Source organism: Hippocampus comes, unplaced genomic scaffold (genome assembly GCF_001891065.2).
Source record: "Hippocampus comes isolate QL1 unplaced genomic scaffold, H_comes_QL1_v1.1 scaffold170, whole genome shotgun sequence".
Lineage (NCBI taxonomy): Eukaryota > Metazoa > Chordata > Actinopteri > Syngnathiformes > Syngnathidae > Hippocampus > Hippocampus comes.
Genome location: NW_017806171.1, coordinates 51,006 through 65,819, shown reverse-complemented (window position 1 = coordinate 65,819; position 14,814 = coordinate 51,006). Strand labels below are relative to the sequence as shown.

The following is a 14,814-nucleotide window of genomic DNA, read 5'->3' as shown; positions in this document are numbered from 1 at the left end:
TAAAGTAAAAATAATTCATACAACAACAAACAATAAAATATTAAATATCGGCAACAGCAGAAAGCACAAAAACAGTCAAACTAAATATCAAGTCTCGTGCTGAGTCAAAAGCCAAAGAATAAAAATATGTTTTCAGACCCAATTTTAAAGATGGGCATCTTACGAGTGAGTACCAGTCAAGAAGCGAGCAGCAGTGTTCAGGACCAACTGGAGATGCTAAATGGAGGATTGGCTGGATCCAAAAATGGTTTCTAAATTTTACAAAATGATCACATGGCCTGACCAAACTCAATAACAGAACCATTGATTCATCTGGAGAAAAAAAAATTATTGTTGCCCCTTTCAAGATCAGTATTGTTTAGTAGTGCTTTTCCATTCAGGTGCTCTTGTTGACAGGTCACTGCTGCGCTTCAATGTTCTCAAGCTGAATGTCGTTTCCAGGTGGAATGTCGGGCTTTGCCGCGCCCTTGTCCAACGTCTTCACCTCGCCGTCTTTGAGAATCTTCGAGACCAGACGCTCATAAAACCACTCCAGGTCCTGAGGATCCTCTGGCCAGCAAAGGTACTCTCTCCTCTGGACGAACGCTCGGACGGCGTTGTACTTCATCAGCTGGTAGTGAGCCACCTTTAGTTGGGTTACATCAGGATATCGAATTACGTTTTCTGATGACACCGTTTCGAAAGTTTTGTACAGACGGCAAAAAGCGAGGTAGATAAGGTGAAACACAGTCAATTCCGGGTGGCTGTTTGATGAAATATCAAACATCCATCTGCTTCCTGTATCCTGGACAGCATTTAGTTGAAAAATAGGCCTCTCAAGCCACACAAAACTTTACAACGTGAACCACTGTACCCATGCCAAAATGCTAGCAAATACCAAAAGTATTTCACCAAGCGTAAGGCTTTGACATGATTTCCCTCCCGGAATCGTTTGACGCCCTCGAAATGGCCCGATTCGAACACGTGGTGGCAGCAGGCGCACAAGACAAAACGGCACCAGAGAATGTTGGTGGAGAAGCACTGACCTTGCCGACCACCAACATAATCAGAACATTTTGGAGCTCGTTCAGCATGCGGCCCTGAGCCAAGGTGAACGCCTCTAAGCACCAACCATCTGAAGAAGGGGACAAGGCAGTGAGATGTGGAAACCGTTGCGTTTAAACTCGAGACGTGAAATTGTACCTCGAAGAAACTCCTTGGAGACGACGCACACCGTCTTCCTGCTGCTCCAGATGGCATCTCGAATGTTGGAGAGGTGGTCCTGACCGGGCAGGAAGTCTCTGGCTTCGAAACAACAGTGCAGGATGTTCTCTTCCGAGAACTTGTTGTCCAGCTTTTTCAGCAAAGCCGCTTCCACCCACACGTAGTCCGTGTTGCTGAAGCACAGGTAGACGTCATATTGCGCCTCCCGCAAAGGAGGCGGTGCTTCGGGACCCTCCAGAACTCGACCGACAACTTTTTTGTAAAGGATATAAATGCGTCCGCGGAGACGAGCGTAAGCGATCCCGCAAAGTGTGACGGTGAGAATGAGGAGGGTAGAGGAGATGAACAGCGCAAATTGAAGCTCTCGGACCGCCAGCTCATCGTCGACCTTGCACGGTTCTATGATCCGGGAGTAGTTGAGCAGAGGAAGGTCGTATTGAGTGACCGGAAGCTCGCATCGGTAATCCTCTGGGCCGACCAAGGTCACGTTGGTCGCATTCATCCACTTCAGGAAGCTCTCCAGATGACAGTCGCAGTAAAAGCGATTTCCCCAAAGGCTGAGGAGGAGGAGGGAATCGAAGGCGGTCGGATCCGGGTAGGCCAAGAAGTTGTTGGAAAGGTGGAGGTTCCGTAGACTGTCGGGAAAAACATTTGGCCGCAGATGGGTCAGGGCGTTGGATGACAGGTCAATCTCCACGACGGACCTGAGCCCGCCAAAAATTCCCTGCGGGAGACTCTTGATGTAGTTGAAGCTCAAATTGAGACCGAGCAGATTTTCCAGATGATTGAACACATCCAGGCACGTCCCCTCGGCCCAAATCAACTGCAGAGAGCTATCGTGAAGATCGAGCACTTGTACGCTGTGGTTGAGAGGGATTGAGCTGTTCCGGCCGAGTGTGCACCACTTGATGAAATTACCGCCAAAGAAGACATTTTGCAGCTGCTTGAACTGCGCTAAAATGAGGTAAACGTCCTCGAGGTTGGTTAATCGGTTATCTGTCACGTCCACGTGAAGCGGGTTGACGCTGAGCTCGCCGATGTTGTAAAGGTCCGTCAGGCGATTGTCACCCAGGAGGAGAAATTCGAGGTTTGGCAGTGGCGCGGGAGAGCCCAGCGTCCGCAGAGAGTTTCCCGTCATATATAACGCTCGCAATTTGGGAAGACCTTGGAAAGCTTGATATCCCAGCACGCCGATGTTATTGAAAGACAAATCCAAAACCCGAAGCTCGGTCAGATTGCTAAACGTCTGTGAATATACTTCGCCGAGGATATTGAATGACAAGTTGAGCAATCTTAGATTGCCCTGCACGCCACCGAAGGCCTGCTCGTTGATTTGATTGATTTTGTTTTGGGAGACGTCGATTATTATCGCGCTGGTCAGAGGGCTGAAGACGGCTCTCCGCAAAGCGAATATTCGGTTTCTCGACGCATCAAAAATGCGAATTGCGCTGCCTGCGAGACCTTCAAATGTGTGCCTGTCGGGATCTGGGAGGTTGTCATGTGAGAAACCTTTGCCCAAGTGCCCAGAGTAGATGAGATGAGCGATGGGAGTCCCCTGCATCGCTTTGAGAAATCGCTGCGTCGCGCTCGCGTTGAAGCCGTTGCTCGCTAAGTCGAGGATCTCGAAGGCCATTCCTCGAAACGGGTTTCCGCATCTTTCCCAGTCGAAATCGGCAGCGGCCATTTCGTACAGGTGATTGGAGTCCAAATTGAAGTATGTGAAGTACTTGCCTCTGAAACCGACGAGATCTTCCTCGCATAGTTGTTCGATGCGATTCAACTTGAGGTTGATCTCCGTCAACTTGGAGAGGTTTCGAAAGAAAAGGCCTGGTTTTAGTTTTCGTAGTCTGTTACCAAAGAGATTAAGGCCTTCCAAGGAGAGGAGCGGCTCGAGGTAGTTGCGCGCCAATACGGCCTCCGTCAAACCGCAGTGGTCCATGAAGAGGGACTTCAAACTGACCATCCCCGTAAATGCTCGCGGCTCCAGTTGAAGGCCGGCGTTGTCGCCCAGGACCAAGCGAAGCAACCGCCTCTGCCCGAGGAAGGCGTCGTTCCGAATCACCAGCGTCACGTACTGCTTCCCCAGATCCAACTCCAGCAGCTGCTCCAGATTTCGGAGCGACGTGCTGTTGATCTCGGGGATTTTGTTCATCTCCAAGTAGAGGCCGGTAATGTTTGGCGGCAGAGCGGGCACCCATCGGTGATTCTGTCCTTGACAAGCGGCTCGGAGGCCATATATTTTACAAGCCGGGTAACACGTTACAACCTGTCGAAAGAAAACAAACCGCGCAAGGAATCAGAACTTGGAACGTCTAATAATCACGAACCTCATCGTAAAGTCATAACAACGGCAAATATTTGTCTGAAAAACACTTCTAGGCCATAAATATTTTAAAAAGTGAAATCATTCATCCATCCATTTTTCTAATCCGCTTCACTGAGTGAAGGGGGTGACACGTACCCGCGCATTCACGCCAATGATGACCAGCTGTAGGGCCAGCGTCCACATGTTGCGCTTTCCGCTCTTCAATCTCCCGGTAGCGCACACGTTGCGAGCGAGCTTTTTCAAGATGATGTGGTCACGGGGGCTCGACGCTGAAGTGCCTCCCGTCGAGCGCAGTGCCCGAGCCGGCCCACGGAAGCGAGGAGGAAATTGTGTAAGCCTGTTTGCCTTACTTTGATTGGTTCATAGCTCACTGGTGCAGCTTGCCACACTCTCATAAAGCTTTGTTGAAACAGTTCATGTATTCGTCTGATAAGAAACAAAAGGCCTCACCGTAATTAATCCTGTTCCGCAAAAAGGTCACGGCGATCATGTTTCTATTTTCTCCTAAAACAGTGAATTTAACGAAATTAAACGAGCCCATTCAATAGGACTTGTGAATGGATTTCTGTCGTGTGTGTGTAAGAGCGTTTCACTCGAGGATGTGAATGAAAAAAATGTTTCGTTGTGTGCGTGCGTGTGTGTGTGTCTGTCTGTGTGTGTGTGTGTGTGTGTGTGTGTGTGTGTGTCACAGCATCCATCACTTGTGTCAGTAAAAGTGTTGAACTTGCACTTTAGTTTGAAAAACTGGAAGGAGCTTCTGTTTATTGTGTCACTCTGTCAAAACACGCATTTTGCAACTTTCCAACTGCACACATTGTTAAAAGCAACAACAACAAAAAAGGAGGACACTAGTGGTTCCCTTGCATGCTCCCCATTTGCCAACCACTCAATAGAATCCCAAGCAAAGTTTTATCATCAGCATCTTGAGTGGAGTGGATGAAACATTCCCTTTTCTTCACTCCATCTTGAGTTAATAAAATGTGGTCAGTTTCCTGGCTACTGTCGTGGGAACACTAAAAAGATCCAATGAAACAGTTGCATCCCAATAGGGGGTGTGCCTCCCATGCTAGAGATCAGCAGCCCCCAAACTTTTTAAGCATGATTTTATAACCTCAGCGCTTGTGCCATTATGACAACTGTAAATGTTTGAATGATGTGAGCCCTACGCTTGTTTCTCGACAACAACATTGGAGCATGTTGTTGTCTTGGGGTATCCCCCCCCCCATCTAGACACTCCAGCTGCTTCGCGCCACAATACTGCTGATCATGCACCGACAAGATCCCGGAGAAGAAGTTTTTCTTCTTGAGTCTTTTCATTTTTGGCTAACATCCTGCATACAGCTGTTTGTTTAAGGCTTTTCATGTTAGGCTTAAAAAAAGCGACATTATTCCATTGGATCATGTGGGTATCATAAGTATTTTAATGTGAGGTCATCATTGTTTCAGACGTTGTCATATTTTTGTTTGAAGGCGTTCCGTGCTTTTTTTTTTTCTTCTTCTCGAACATATGTGCGGTTTGGAAACGTCACACCCGCCGTTTGCGTTTCCGTTGCAGTACACTCTTTTCACCAGTTGGCGGCACAATCAGCCTGCGAACGTTTTGAGCGGGACAGCAAACGTAATTGAGGATTTTATTTTATTAGCGTTTCAGCACAAAAACAGTTCAAGTGAATATTTTTCTGTTCCATTGCTTCAGCTGCAGATGAAGCCAAACTTCATGTTCAAAAAAATGCTTCTCTGTGCACGTCTTGTGGGTAAATACTGTCCCTCTTTTTGTTTTCTTGGCCGTGGCGTTTTCCTCCCATCAGTGCTTGCGGCCGTTGCCAAAATTAAAATAGTCCTAAAGTGGGTTTTCTTGAAGGGTTGGGCGAGGTGGGGGGGTGGGATCCTTGGCTCTACATTCACATGTCATGCTTTCTTCAATGTCCTTTTTCTTTTTAATTAAGCTTCGCTCCCCATCCCGTGTAAACTGTGCGTCTCCCCTCCGTCCGGGGCTTTAGACGCGGCCCCTCGCTCCACTTTTCCCCTTTTGTTCAGGATGTGCTGAGACAAAAAGACCACCACCACCACCACGAGGACGCAGCACACTATGATGGCCACCAGCCCGCCGACCGTCACCGCCGACGGCTGCCGAGTTGGAGCGACCTCGTGCGGCGTCACCGTGGGAGCGTTTGGAGTGGTCGCAGCCTCCCCCGAGCCATCCGCATCTTCATCCTCGTCCTCGTTTCTGACGCAAAACACCTCATCGACCAACGTGAATCCTTTCCGACAAGAGCAAACGTAACTGCCGTAAGTGTTCCGACAGCCATGGTCGCAGTACGAGTCGCCGCACTCGTCCATGTCGATGCACACGGTGTGGTCTTCTCTCTCCTCCGCGATGTAGCCGTCGGGACAGTAGCACTGGTACTTGTCGTTGGGGTCGCATTCCGCGACGCACTCCTCCTTGCCACAGTGCAGCTCGCACTTGCTCGTGTCCAGCGGGTCCACTCGATATCCGCCGTAGCAGGAGCATTTGTAACTCCCGGGCGTGTTGTCGCACATGTGCTCGCACGGGGCGGACGCGCACTCGTTGTGATCCACGCACGATCCGTCCGTTAGTTTGAACCCGCCCTCGCATTCGCATTTGAAGCCGCCCACGGTGTTGACGCAGCGGGTGTTCTCCCCGGGACACTGTCGCTCGTCCGAGCAGTCGTTGAAGTCCACGCAAGACCGACCGTCGGGTGCCAGAGTGAAGCCGTGGTCGCACGCGCAGGCGTGCGCGCCGTCTTCCCCCTCCAAGCAGGCGTACTGGCACAGTAAACGCGCGCACTGGTCCAGCGCGTCCGCCTCGCACGTGATTTGGTTCACGGGGTTGATGGAGAGGCCGGGCGGGCACGAGCACGACGGCTCGTGATCGTCATTCATGGCGCATTTGTGCTCGCAGCCCCCCTCGAGGATCTCGCAGCTCCAAGGCGCCTCCACCCACAACTCGTAGCACACGAACTTGCGCTTGCTCGGCGTCAGCGTGGCGATGCTTCCGGGCGGCAGGGAGTGCAGATCCCCTCCCCCGAAACCTAAGGGGGTGTCGTACGCCGGGGCTTCCCCGTCGATCATGATGCTCTTGCACGAGTACGCGAAGTGGTACTCGCACAGGAAGCCGGTGACCGGCGCGTCGCACGGCTCCTGAACCCACTGGAGCCGGTCCACTTCGGAAACTGTGACGCAGCGTGGAGAGGAGCAGCTGCCGTCGAACGAGGGAGCCCAGTTGGCGAAATCGCCTTGTGCGTCTTTCGCCGTCCACTCATAGCCCTTAAGGGGAGACGTCGCGTTGGGGCAGCCGGTCGAACGATGCAAACCGATCCAGAATCGACCCGAAAAGTTCCTCAAAAGTTGAGCGAGTACATCACGTGACTCGGACGAACTCACGGTCATTAAGTGCCCATTTCGTTCTTCGCAATGACTCTGCGCGCTTGTAAAGTCTCCCGAGTGACGGAAGACTGCGAAACAGCTTCTCTCAACGCAGAGCCCGCCGTCCGGCTCGGTCCCGCCGAGTCTCCCCACCAGGACGGCAAGCACGGCAACGAACAATCCCGCGGCATCCTTCATATTCGAACACGACCTCGCGTTCATTGGGGCGCGCGTCCCTGCAGCCACGACGCGCGTTTGTTGGAAAAAGCGCTCGGCTCGCATTTATAATCTCCCCATTCCATGTTGGCGACCGAGCAGAGGAAGGAAGTGGTTCTTAAGCAGCTTTCGAGGGCGCTCTCTGGTCTTCCAAAGAAACTTTCTCCCTCTCAAACGCCCTCGAAGACCACGGCCGTAAATTACGCACTCCCCCCTTTGTCGCAGTTGCCCCTCCCAGTGAGCGGAGCCTGCACCGTTATATGGAAAGCCGTAATATGAGGAGCCGTAATGTGAGCTATTTATTTGAGAGCCTTAAAATTCAGACTGAGGCATATCGTGGCTTTCCCCTCACTACTAAAAAGCGACAAAAAGTATCATAAAAGTTCTGCGTTTCGGATACCTACATGTTACTAGTGATGCAAAACTGCACTCGTTGACAACTGGGTCCTGCTATTACGTCGTGTTGGCTGCAACAGAATAATCATCGTGGACATTGTTAGTATGCTAATCACATATATTATGTAATAGTAATAGCAGGGATTTTTATATTAGCACTTACACCTATTTTTAAACAAAGTCACATCTACAATGTTTTCAAAACAATCCGCCTGAAAAGACTGGACATTCATGTGACCCCCCCCCTCCATCCCCCTGTTGTTTTTCAGGAAAATTGGCTTCCTTATAATAACTCCGGGCAAATAACGATGAGGTGCCGTTGTTGTTTTACATCAGCCTTTATGTAGCTCATAGCAGCACAGTTTCTACATTCAAAGTCTTTTGGACAGCGATGTGTCTGAATAAAATGCAGAGTTCCACCGAGAATACAAAAGTGGAATGTCTATCAAATTGCAACACAATTTGACACTCATCAGCTGCTCCATCGGGTACATTTTCAGAATCAAAATGACATTTTCAAAGAGGTAATCATGAATTTCACACTTTATAATTACAAGTGTCGGTTTCAGTGTTGTTAAGTGGCCGGTAAGTAGTATTTTACACAGAGAACAGCATGAAAAAAAAAATCCTGTCGATACTGCGAGTATCAAATACTGACCACAGATGTACTTACAGTAATTGTCCTATGTTAGCTTAGTGTTTTTTAAAGACAGTGCTATTGTATTGTTGTTGAGAGAAGTCCTGATCATACTCGAGTTCCTGCTTTGAAACCATAAAAAAAACCTACCAGAAAACAACCTTTCCCGGATCACAAACTAGTGGGACCCGGCGAGCTTTTGAAGACGCTAAATCAGACAAGGGCACGCATAGAAAACTAGATTCTACTTAATTTGTGCCTTAGCCGACAACAAAGATATCGAATTGAGTTGCATGAGATGATTTTTTTTTTTTTTTTTTTTTTTTTTTGCGCTCTACCGTTATGACTTGATAAAGAGGAAGTTGTTTCACTTCTATGACCTTTGTATTGTGTTGCGGATTGAATGCAAGATTTCTTGACAAGTTCCTGAATTTCTCAATGCAGCCCGAACATTGTCTAATGAAAAGCTCACATTGCATCTCCAAATTTTGAGTTGGACAGCGACGGCAAATTCTTAACCGGTTCGGATGCCTTGGTGGAGAACTTAACTAGACTGACTGCCGTTGTGCCGAGTGTAGATAGATTTTAGTACCTTAATATTTGATCGATTTGAACTATTAAGGATTAAAAGATACAATCGAGAGACTTTCTCACTCCGGGACATGAACATTGGAAGGAAAATCAGCCGACCATATGGCAAACAAATTCCTGGACATGAACTCCGTTTTCCATTTCAAAGAACAACAAAATAGTGTTTTAGTTTCGTGAGCGCCAATGGCTGTTTACATCTGTTGCGTCATCTGTTGCTTTGGTAGCATGTTCCCGTTGTTGCAGGCATGTGCGCGGCGGACATATCGGGGGAAGGTGCTCAAGCAAAAAAATAAAAAACCCACCCACTGCTAAAATTGGTCACACAATTTAAAAAAAAAAAAAAAAGGTGAGGGATTAGCAGAAGTATTCAACTGAGTAATAATTCTGTTAACACAATCAACATAGCCTATAAACCGATTTCATCATATCATCGTCGTCATATCAAAACACTATTGTGATTGATGGATGACACAGAATGATGAATACAGCGTTTCGTTTTGAAATGTCGATGACTGAAGCTGATATCCGCGTACGAGTGTTTTCGCTCAGTGGGATACCACCTTCAAGAAAAACCAAAGGCCAGGGCCAGGCCAGGCAAAATGGCGGCTGCCTAAGCGCCATTCTTCGTCTATCCGTGCACGTGCCTGGTCTTCGGGAGGGTCAACGGTGTTGCGGTTAAAGTCTCTGCGAGTCCCATTTGGACTGTTTGTCAAAAGATAACCGCTTGTATGTCTCCGTGGTGACTTGCTGCAGGTAGAAGATATCCATGTCGGGCCCTTTGAGGGAGGAAAGCTCAAGACTGCCGCAACGTTTGGCCAAGTTCCTGACCAGCAAGTAGAGCAGCAGCAGGCAAAGCAAGAGGAACACGGTGATGCCGAGCACGCTGCCCGCTTTCACGTAAGTCGGCAACGAGGCCGGACGCGGCGGGGCTGGCGTGGGATCCGCTGGTCTCCATCCCTCCTCGTCCGGGTGGATGCACATGTACTCGTCGAACAACTTGTAGCCCTCGTTGCAATGACACACAAAACTCCCAAAGAGGTTTTCACACGTGTGTTCACACTCCTTCCGATTCGCACACTCGTCGATGTCAGTGCAGTAGGCGGTGTTGTTCCGGATGTCTTGGACGTAACCTTCGGGGCAGAAGCACTGATGCATGTCCTTCCCCTCCAGGTCGGGATTTGGGATGCAGTTGGCCAGACAGTCCTGCTGATCGCAGGACATCTCGCACTTGGTGGGGTCGAGTGGGGACACTCTGAACCCCTCGCGACACGCGCATGCGTACACGCCGTCGGACTTGACGCAATTCATGTGCTCACATTTGTCACAGATCCTCATGTCCACGCACGCGCCCTCTCCCTCCTCCTCCTCCTCCTCGAAACCGTCTTTGCACCTGCACTCGTAGTCCCCGTGCGTGTTCACGCATTCTTTTCCCTCCGATGCGCAAACGTCCAGCTGCTTGCACTCGTCCACGTCCGCGCACTTTTTCCCGTCCGGGCCCAGCGCGTAGCCGACGTGGCAAGCGCACTCCTGGGTGGCGGCGTCGCACAGGTGCGCGCAACGGTCACACGGGTCATAGCTGCAGGTGATGAGGTTGGCGTGGAGGTAGGTTCCCACCGAACACTCGCAGGAGCCGGAGGTGGAGTTGCAGCGCTCGTCGCAGCCGCCTTCCATCACCTCGCAGTTCCACGGAGCTTTCAGCCAACTCGCTTCGAAACACAAATACTTGGCGACCGGGTGGAAGGCGCCCGCCTTGCCCTCCTCCGCGACCGTTCCGCGAGGGAAGTGAAGGGAAGTGGCGTTCACCTCGAAGCCCATCGGCGCCGCGTACGTCACCTTGGCGTCTCCCTCGACGGGGATGGCGCCGCAGGGGTCCGCGTTGGGGTACTGGCAGATGTACCCGGCGAGTTTGTCGCCGCACGGCGTCGTCTCGATCGTCAGGTTGCTTCCCACCCACACCGTGCACGAAGTGCAGTTCGGGGCGCCACTGACCGTCCGAGAAGTCCCGAACCAAAAACTCCCGCTGAGGCCGGCGAGCAAGTGTCCCTGCGCTTCCGCGTCGAGGAATAACAACAAATCTCCATCGGAATCTCGGCAGCTTTTCTGCGCTCCCCGAAAGTCTTTTTGCCCCTCAAAAAGCGCGTAACACTGCGTGTCTGTGCAATGTCCGCGCAGAGACAGAACCGTTCCCTGGAGCCCGCAGAGGAGAAGCGCGCGAGTGAGGAAAGCGATCATGGTGCCCCGATGCTCGAAGGAGATTATGGAGACGGTGAAAAGGACGACGGCTGGCCGCCTTGGACGATGCGAAGTTCCCCCCGAGACTGGAAGCCCCTCATTGCAGCGTCCATTTATAAAAGCACGTCGCTCTCCAGTTCGAGCAGCACAGGAAGGAAGTTCAGTTCTGGTGGGTCCGCTTGCTCAACCCTTCCCCCGCAGCTCCAAAGCCTTATCACGAACATACTGGCTCATTAACACACACATACGCGCGCACGCACACACCCGCACGCATACTTTCACCATGAGTGATGATCGTTTCATGAGAGGACAGTGACTTGTCTGGTCGCATCTCCTATTTACCCAGAGGTGGCAAAACACACGCACACGCAAAAAAAAAAAAAAAACACAGGGAAACGAAGTACAGTCTGATTCAAGTCCTGTACTTCAGTAAAAGCAAAATACCCTCAAAGCCCCCAAGCAGCAATTCTCAAAGTGTCGTACCACTAGTTTTTACATCACCTTTTGAAAGATGGAATTCCATCAATCAATATTCAAATTTTATCTGCAATAGATTTGAATTGAATCATTATTTTGGTGCAATTGTTCCCCCCTATCTTTTAGTACAGTGTTAATGTTCAAATTGTGCCTAATGCCGCAGATGATGAAATATCATTTATTGCGATCGAAAAATGAATCGGTCTGGTATGCGACTGTATTTGACTGCTGATCGTCGTGATGGTACTTGGACGGCAAAAGTATTTCCTTCGGTGTTACTTGGTATCCAAAGTTTGGTATCCTACAGGATAAACGGCTTCAGGAATATGATGGAAAATTGTACACTCATATCCCCTTTGGTAACAGTAATAGCCAAGGAAGTGAGCACTCATTTTTGCATTGTCAGTCTAAATTTGTCAACATTGTTTTCACCTCTTCGGTGTCCCCCGACATCTCTCGGTGTCGCCTTTTTCACGTGAGTGGACCCAGAAGGGGAAGTACCGCACGCCGAATAGACTCACTTCCTCCACTTAAAAGGTCATAGAGAGACAAATGTGATGAGAACCGAATTATGTCAACGGGTTTTGCATTGGTTCATTCTTCATTGATGTGATGTGTGGTCAGTTGAGAGGCTTGGAATGCGAGCAACCGCCCTCCCCTTGTCACTGAATAATGACTCTCATATGGAAATTATTTTCTCGATGAAGTCGAACACCCAAGCTTGGAACGTGAGCGCGATTCCGTCTGTGTATGACACACGGACGTATTCAGCAAGTGGCCTCCGATTCTAATTCAATACCTCCCTCATAAAAGTGGGTGTGGTGGGATGCAATAGGGTGGAGGGGATGTGAGCCAGCCATGCGAGGGAAGAGATTTCTTTGTTCAATGGGCGCAAGCAAAATAACCACTTGAATGTTTTCATTTGAACTGGGAGCGCTAGATAGAGGGTTGCTAGGTGGCCCAACGGCTCTGCGTAATCTCTGTCGGAACCCAGCCTGGCGACACAAAGCCAGGCCGCTCCGGTCTTCGTAAATATTTTGACTGATGTCGATGGGTAATGCCCACGCTGAGTTAAGCCAGTTCCAGGCGTGTCTGGAGATTGTTTCGCCCACACCAAAAATGGTCACTTTAACTTTCTTTTGCAGTGATTCATGTGCCCTTTTGGTTAAGTTTGGTGTCGGCTGTTTCCGTGGCAACGATTTGAACGGACCGTTCGCTCGTCTAAACTCTGCGCGGACTGTGTCGGTTCAATCCCTAGTAAGGGACAGTTGGAATGTGAGTGCGGAAGGTTGTCAGTCCCAACAGAAAATGTTGTGTTTGGGGCCCTAAACGACCGCAGTGCAGTGCAGTTTGAGATGGAAGTAATTGTTCAAAATGGTTGTTTCGTGGCCGAGAGACAAAAAAAAGGAAAAAGGATAGATAGTTCCAATAAGGTATTAAGTTACGCGTTAAAAGAGATTGAAACACGGTTCTAAGGAATGACCACTATCCGGTCACTATCATGGCAACTCGTGATGTCAGGCGAGCACTGATTACGCGCTTAGCTAATGCTAATCTGGACCCTCATTGGTATCAAAATCGGTTGAACTTGCTCCACGTTGCCGAAACAGAAAAAGACTCATTGGGGTCCATGCATGAGATTGGCAGGTAAACTGCAAGCTCTCCCCTTGCGGATGATGTCATCAGCCGTGCATGTGACATGGCCAATTGGAGACCGCCTTGCACCTCTGATCGTGTGTCTGTGTGTTTCAAAAAATAAAAATAATGCCAATCATGTTCATGAGACATAGAATATCTTTAAATTGAACACCTTCAGTCATGTCCTCATGATTTGAACATTCAGAGGTTGCAGGTTTAGGGTTACTTCTACCAGACGCTGTCCAACAAAAACAAAAGTGGGCATATCTGACGCATGTGGCATGAACGCAATGTTGCCTTAACCTTCAACCACCGTCATCAACTCTGTGGTCACTCCCAAAGTGTGGAGGCGCAGTCATGGATTGCAACGTGTGTTTGAGATGTTACAAGAGAGGAAACGGAAGGCGTTGTCCCTGTCCTGACTGAGGATCAAAGGGTGCATGTATACCCCCCCCTCCCCCTGTCTCACACACACACACATATATATATATATATACAGAGAACTAGAGAAACATGTACAAATAGGCATGACACACAGTTTGTATGTGGGGATGTATGCACTTTACATGTGACCGATTACCCGGTCACACCTAAACTGGTCCAGCCACCACAACCGAGTGCGCCAATCTAAATGTCCAAATAGATAAGACGACAAAGACGTCTGACGGCCTTTAATTTGGCACGGCTTTAAGAAAAGCCGTTGTTTTGTCCCAAAATGAGAGGATTGGGATGTTGTGCTTGTTTAACCTGACGCCTCGTGATACCACTCGGCAGTCGTGAAGGGCCACTTCCTGCCATTGAGCGCTGCATACTGTACCATATCTACCTTTCTCGCCCCAGCGCCTCAAAACAAAACAGAACAGGACATAATTTACACTGTGAATATTTATCTGAGGGTCCCAGACGGTGAAACCAAATATCCTCCTGGCAAGTACGCCGGGGCTCAGCACAGATTGAGGAGAAAACAGATCAAACCTGTCCAGAGTTGCAAAGCCGTAACACCTCGTGGATTGATGCTTTGGACAAATCCCAGAATTTTGGCGGTCCCGGTTAACGTTTAGCTGCCGTGGTATTTTCGAAACCGCCGAAGCCAACCCTGAATATCCTCTGCTGGAATTTTACATATGCTCTCTTCATGCCTCGACTAATTGCAGGAATCTGCCGGATTGAAGCGTGCATGTCTCCCATAAAAGCAGCTTATTCAGACTGTGTGTTTTGGCTCTGCGAGTCAAGGGGGATGATGTTTTCCTCCAACTCGTCTCTCTCAAGCCCCTGAGGACAGGAAACAAGAGCGGGACCGGAGCGTTTATGCCGTGTTCTTATTCACCGTTGGTAAAGGGTGAAGCGGCGTGCAGACAAAAGGAATACAATCTCCATTTCTTGGCACATGCCAACATTCACTCCGTTTCCTGCAATTGTATTTTGTGTCAGAAAGCAGCAAAGCAAGCAGGTAATGAACACCGTCTGTATCGCATTAAAAAAATTACAATAATGAACTTTTGAGACACTGTTTTAGGAAACATCACAAAGGTGACTTGAGGCCCGGAATCCTTGATTGTAACGCGGAGCGGGGCGGCCCATTCGGAAGCAGCCTGATGATCGGTCATACGACAAGAGGAGCGACTGGTTGTGCCAGTGTGCGACGCACGAGTCGCACTCCGGCAGCCTTGACAAGATGGAAACGCTGCAGGGAGACGCCTTTGGAGAGGTG

The 14,814-nt window shown here is 49.5% G+C and overlaps 3 protein-coding genes across 3 annotated transcripts; all 3 read right to left on the bottom strand.

Annotated features, from left to right (window-relative positions):
* Positions 1–337: 337 nt before the first annotated feature.
* LOC109531751 (toll-like receptor 5) lies at positions 338–4,182 on the bottom strand. The gene is made up of 4 exons (XM_019896224.1): positions 3,665–4,182; positions 1,183–3,469; positions 1,026–1,114; positions 338–625 (listed from the first exon to the last, which is right to left on the bottom strand). The coding sequence occupies exons 1-4, from the start codon at positions 3,710–3,712 to the stop codon at positions 398–400; spliced, it is 2,652 nt and encodes an 883-aa protein (XP_019751783.1). The 5' UTR covers positions 3,713–4,182; the 3' UTR covers positions 338–397.
* Positions 4,183–4,930: 748 nt separating this feature from the next.
* LOC109531752 (thrombomodulin-like) lies at positions 4,931–7,356 on the bottom strand. The gene has a single exon (XM_019896226.1). It carries the CDS (start codon positions 7,196–7,198, stop codon positions 5,471–5,473), a length of 1,728 nt encoding a protein of 575 aa, XP_019751785.1. The 5' UTR covers positions 7,199–7,356; the 3' UTR covers positions 4,931–5,470.
* A 491-nt stretch (positions 7,357–7,847) lies between these two features.
* Positions 7,848–11,156, bottom strand: LOC109531753 (thrombomodulin-like). The gene has a single exon (XM_019896227.1). It carries the CDS (start codon positions 10,986–10,988, stop codon positions 9,432–9,434), a length of 1,557 nt encoding a protein of 518 aa, XP_019751786.1. The 5' UTR covers positions 10,989–11,156; the 3' UTR covers positions 7,848–9,431.
* Positions 11,157–14,814: the final 3,658 nt, after the last annotated feature.

Coding starts and splice junctions, on each gene's coding strand:
- LOC109531751 (XM_019896224.1), bottom strand. CDS start 3,712: ATGTGGACGCTGGCCCTACAGCTGGTCATCATTGGCGTGAATGCGCGG. Junction 1,115..1,182: donor CTCCAAGGAGTTTCTTCGAG/GTACAATTTCAC, acceptor CCCCTTCTTCAG/ATGGTTGGTGCTTAGAGGCG. Junction 626..1,025: donor TTATGTTGGTGGTCGGCAAG/GTCAGTGCTTCT, acceptor ACCCAACTAAAG/GTGGCTCACTACCAGCTGAT.
- LOC109531752 (XM_019896226.1), bottom strand. CDS start 7,198: ATGCGAGCCGAGCGCTTTTTCCAACAAACGCGCGTCGTGGCTGCAGGG.
- LOC109531753 (XM_019896227.1), bottom strand. CDS start 10,988: ATGATCGCTTTCCTCACTCGCGCGCTTCTCCTCTGCGGGCTCCAGGGA.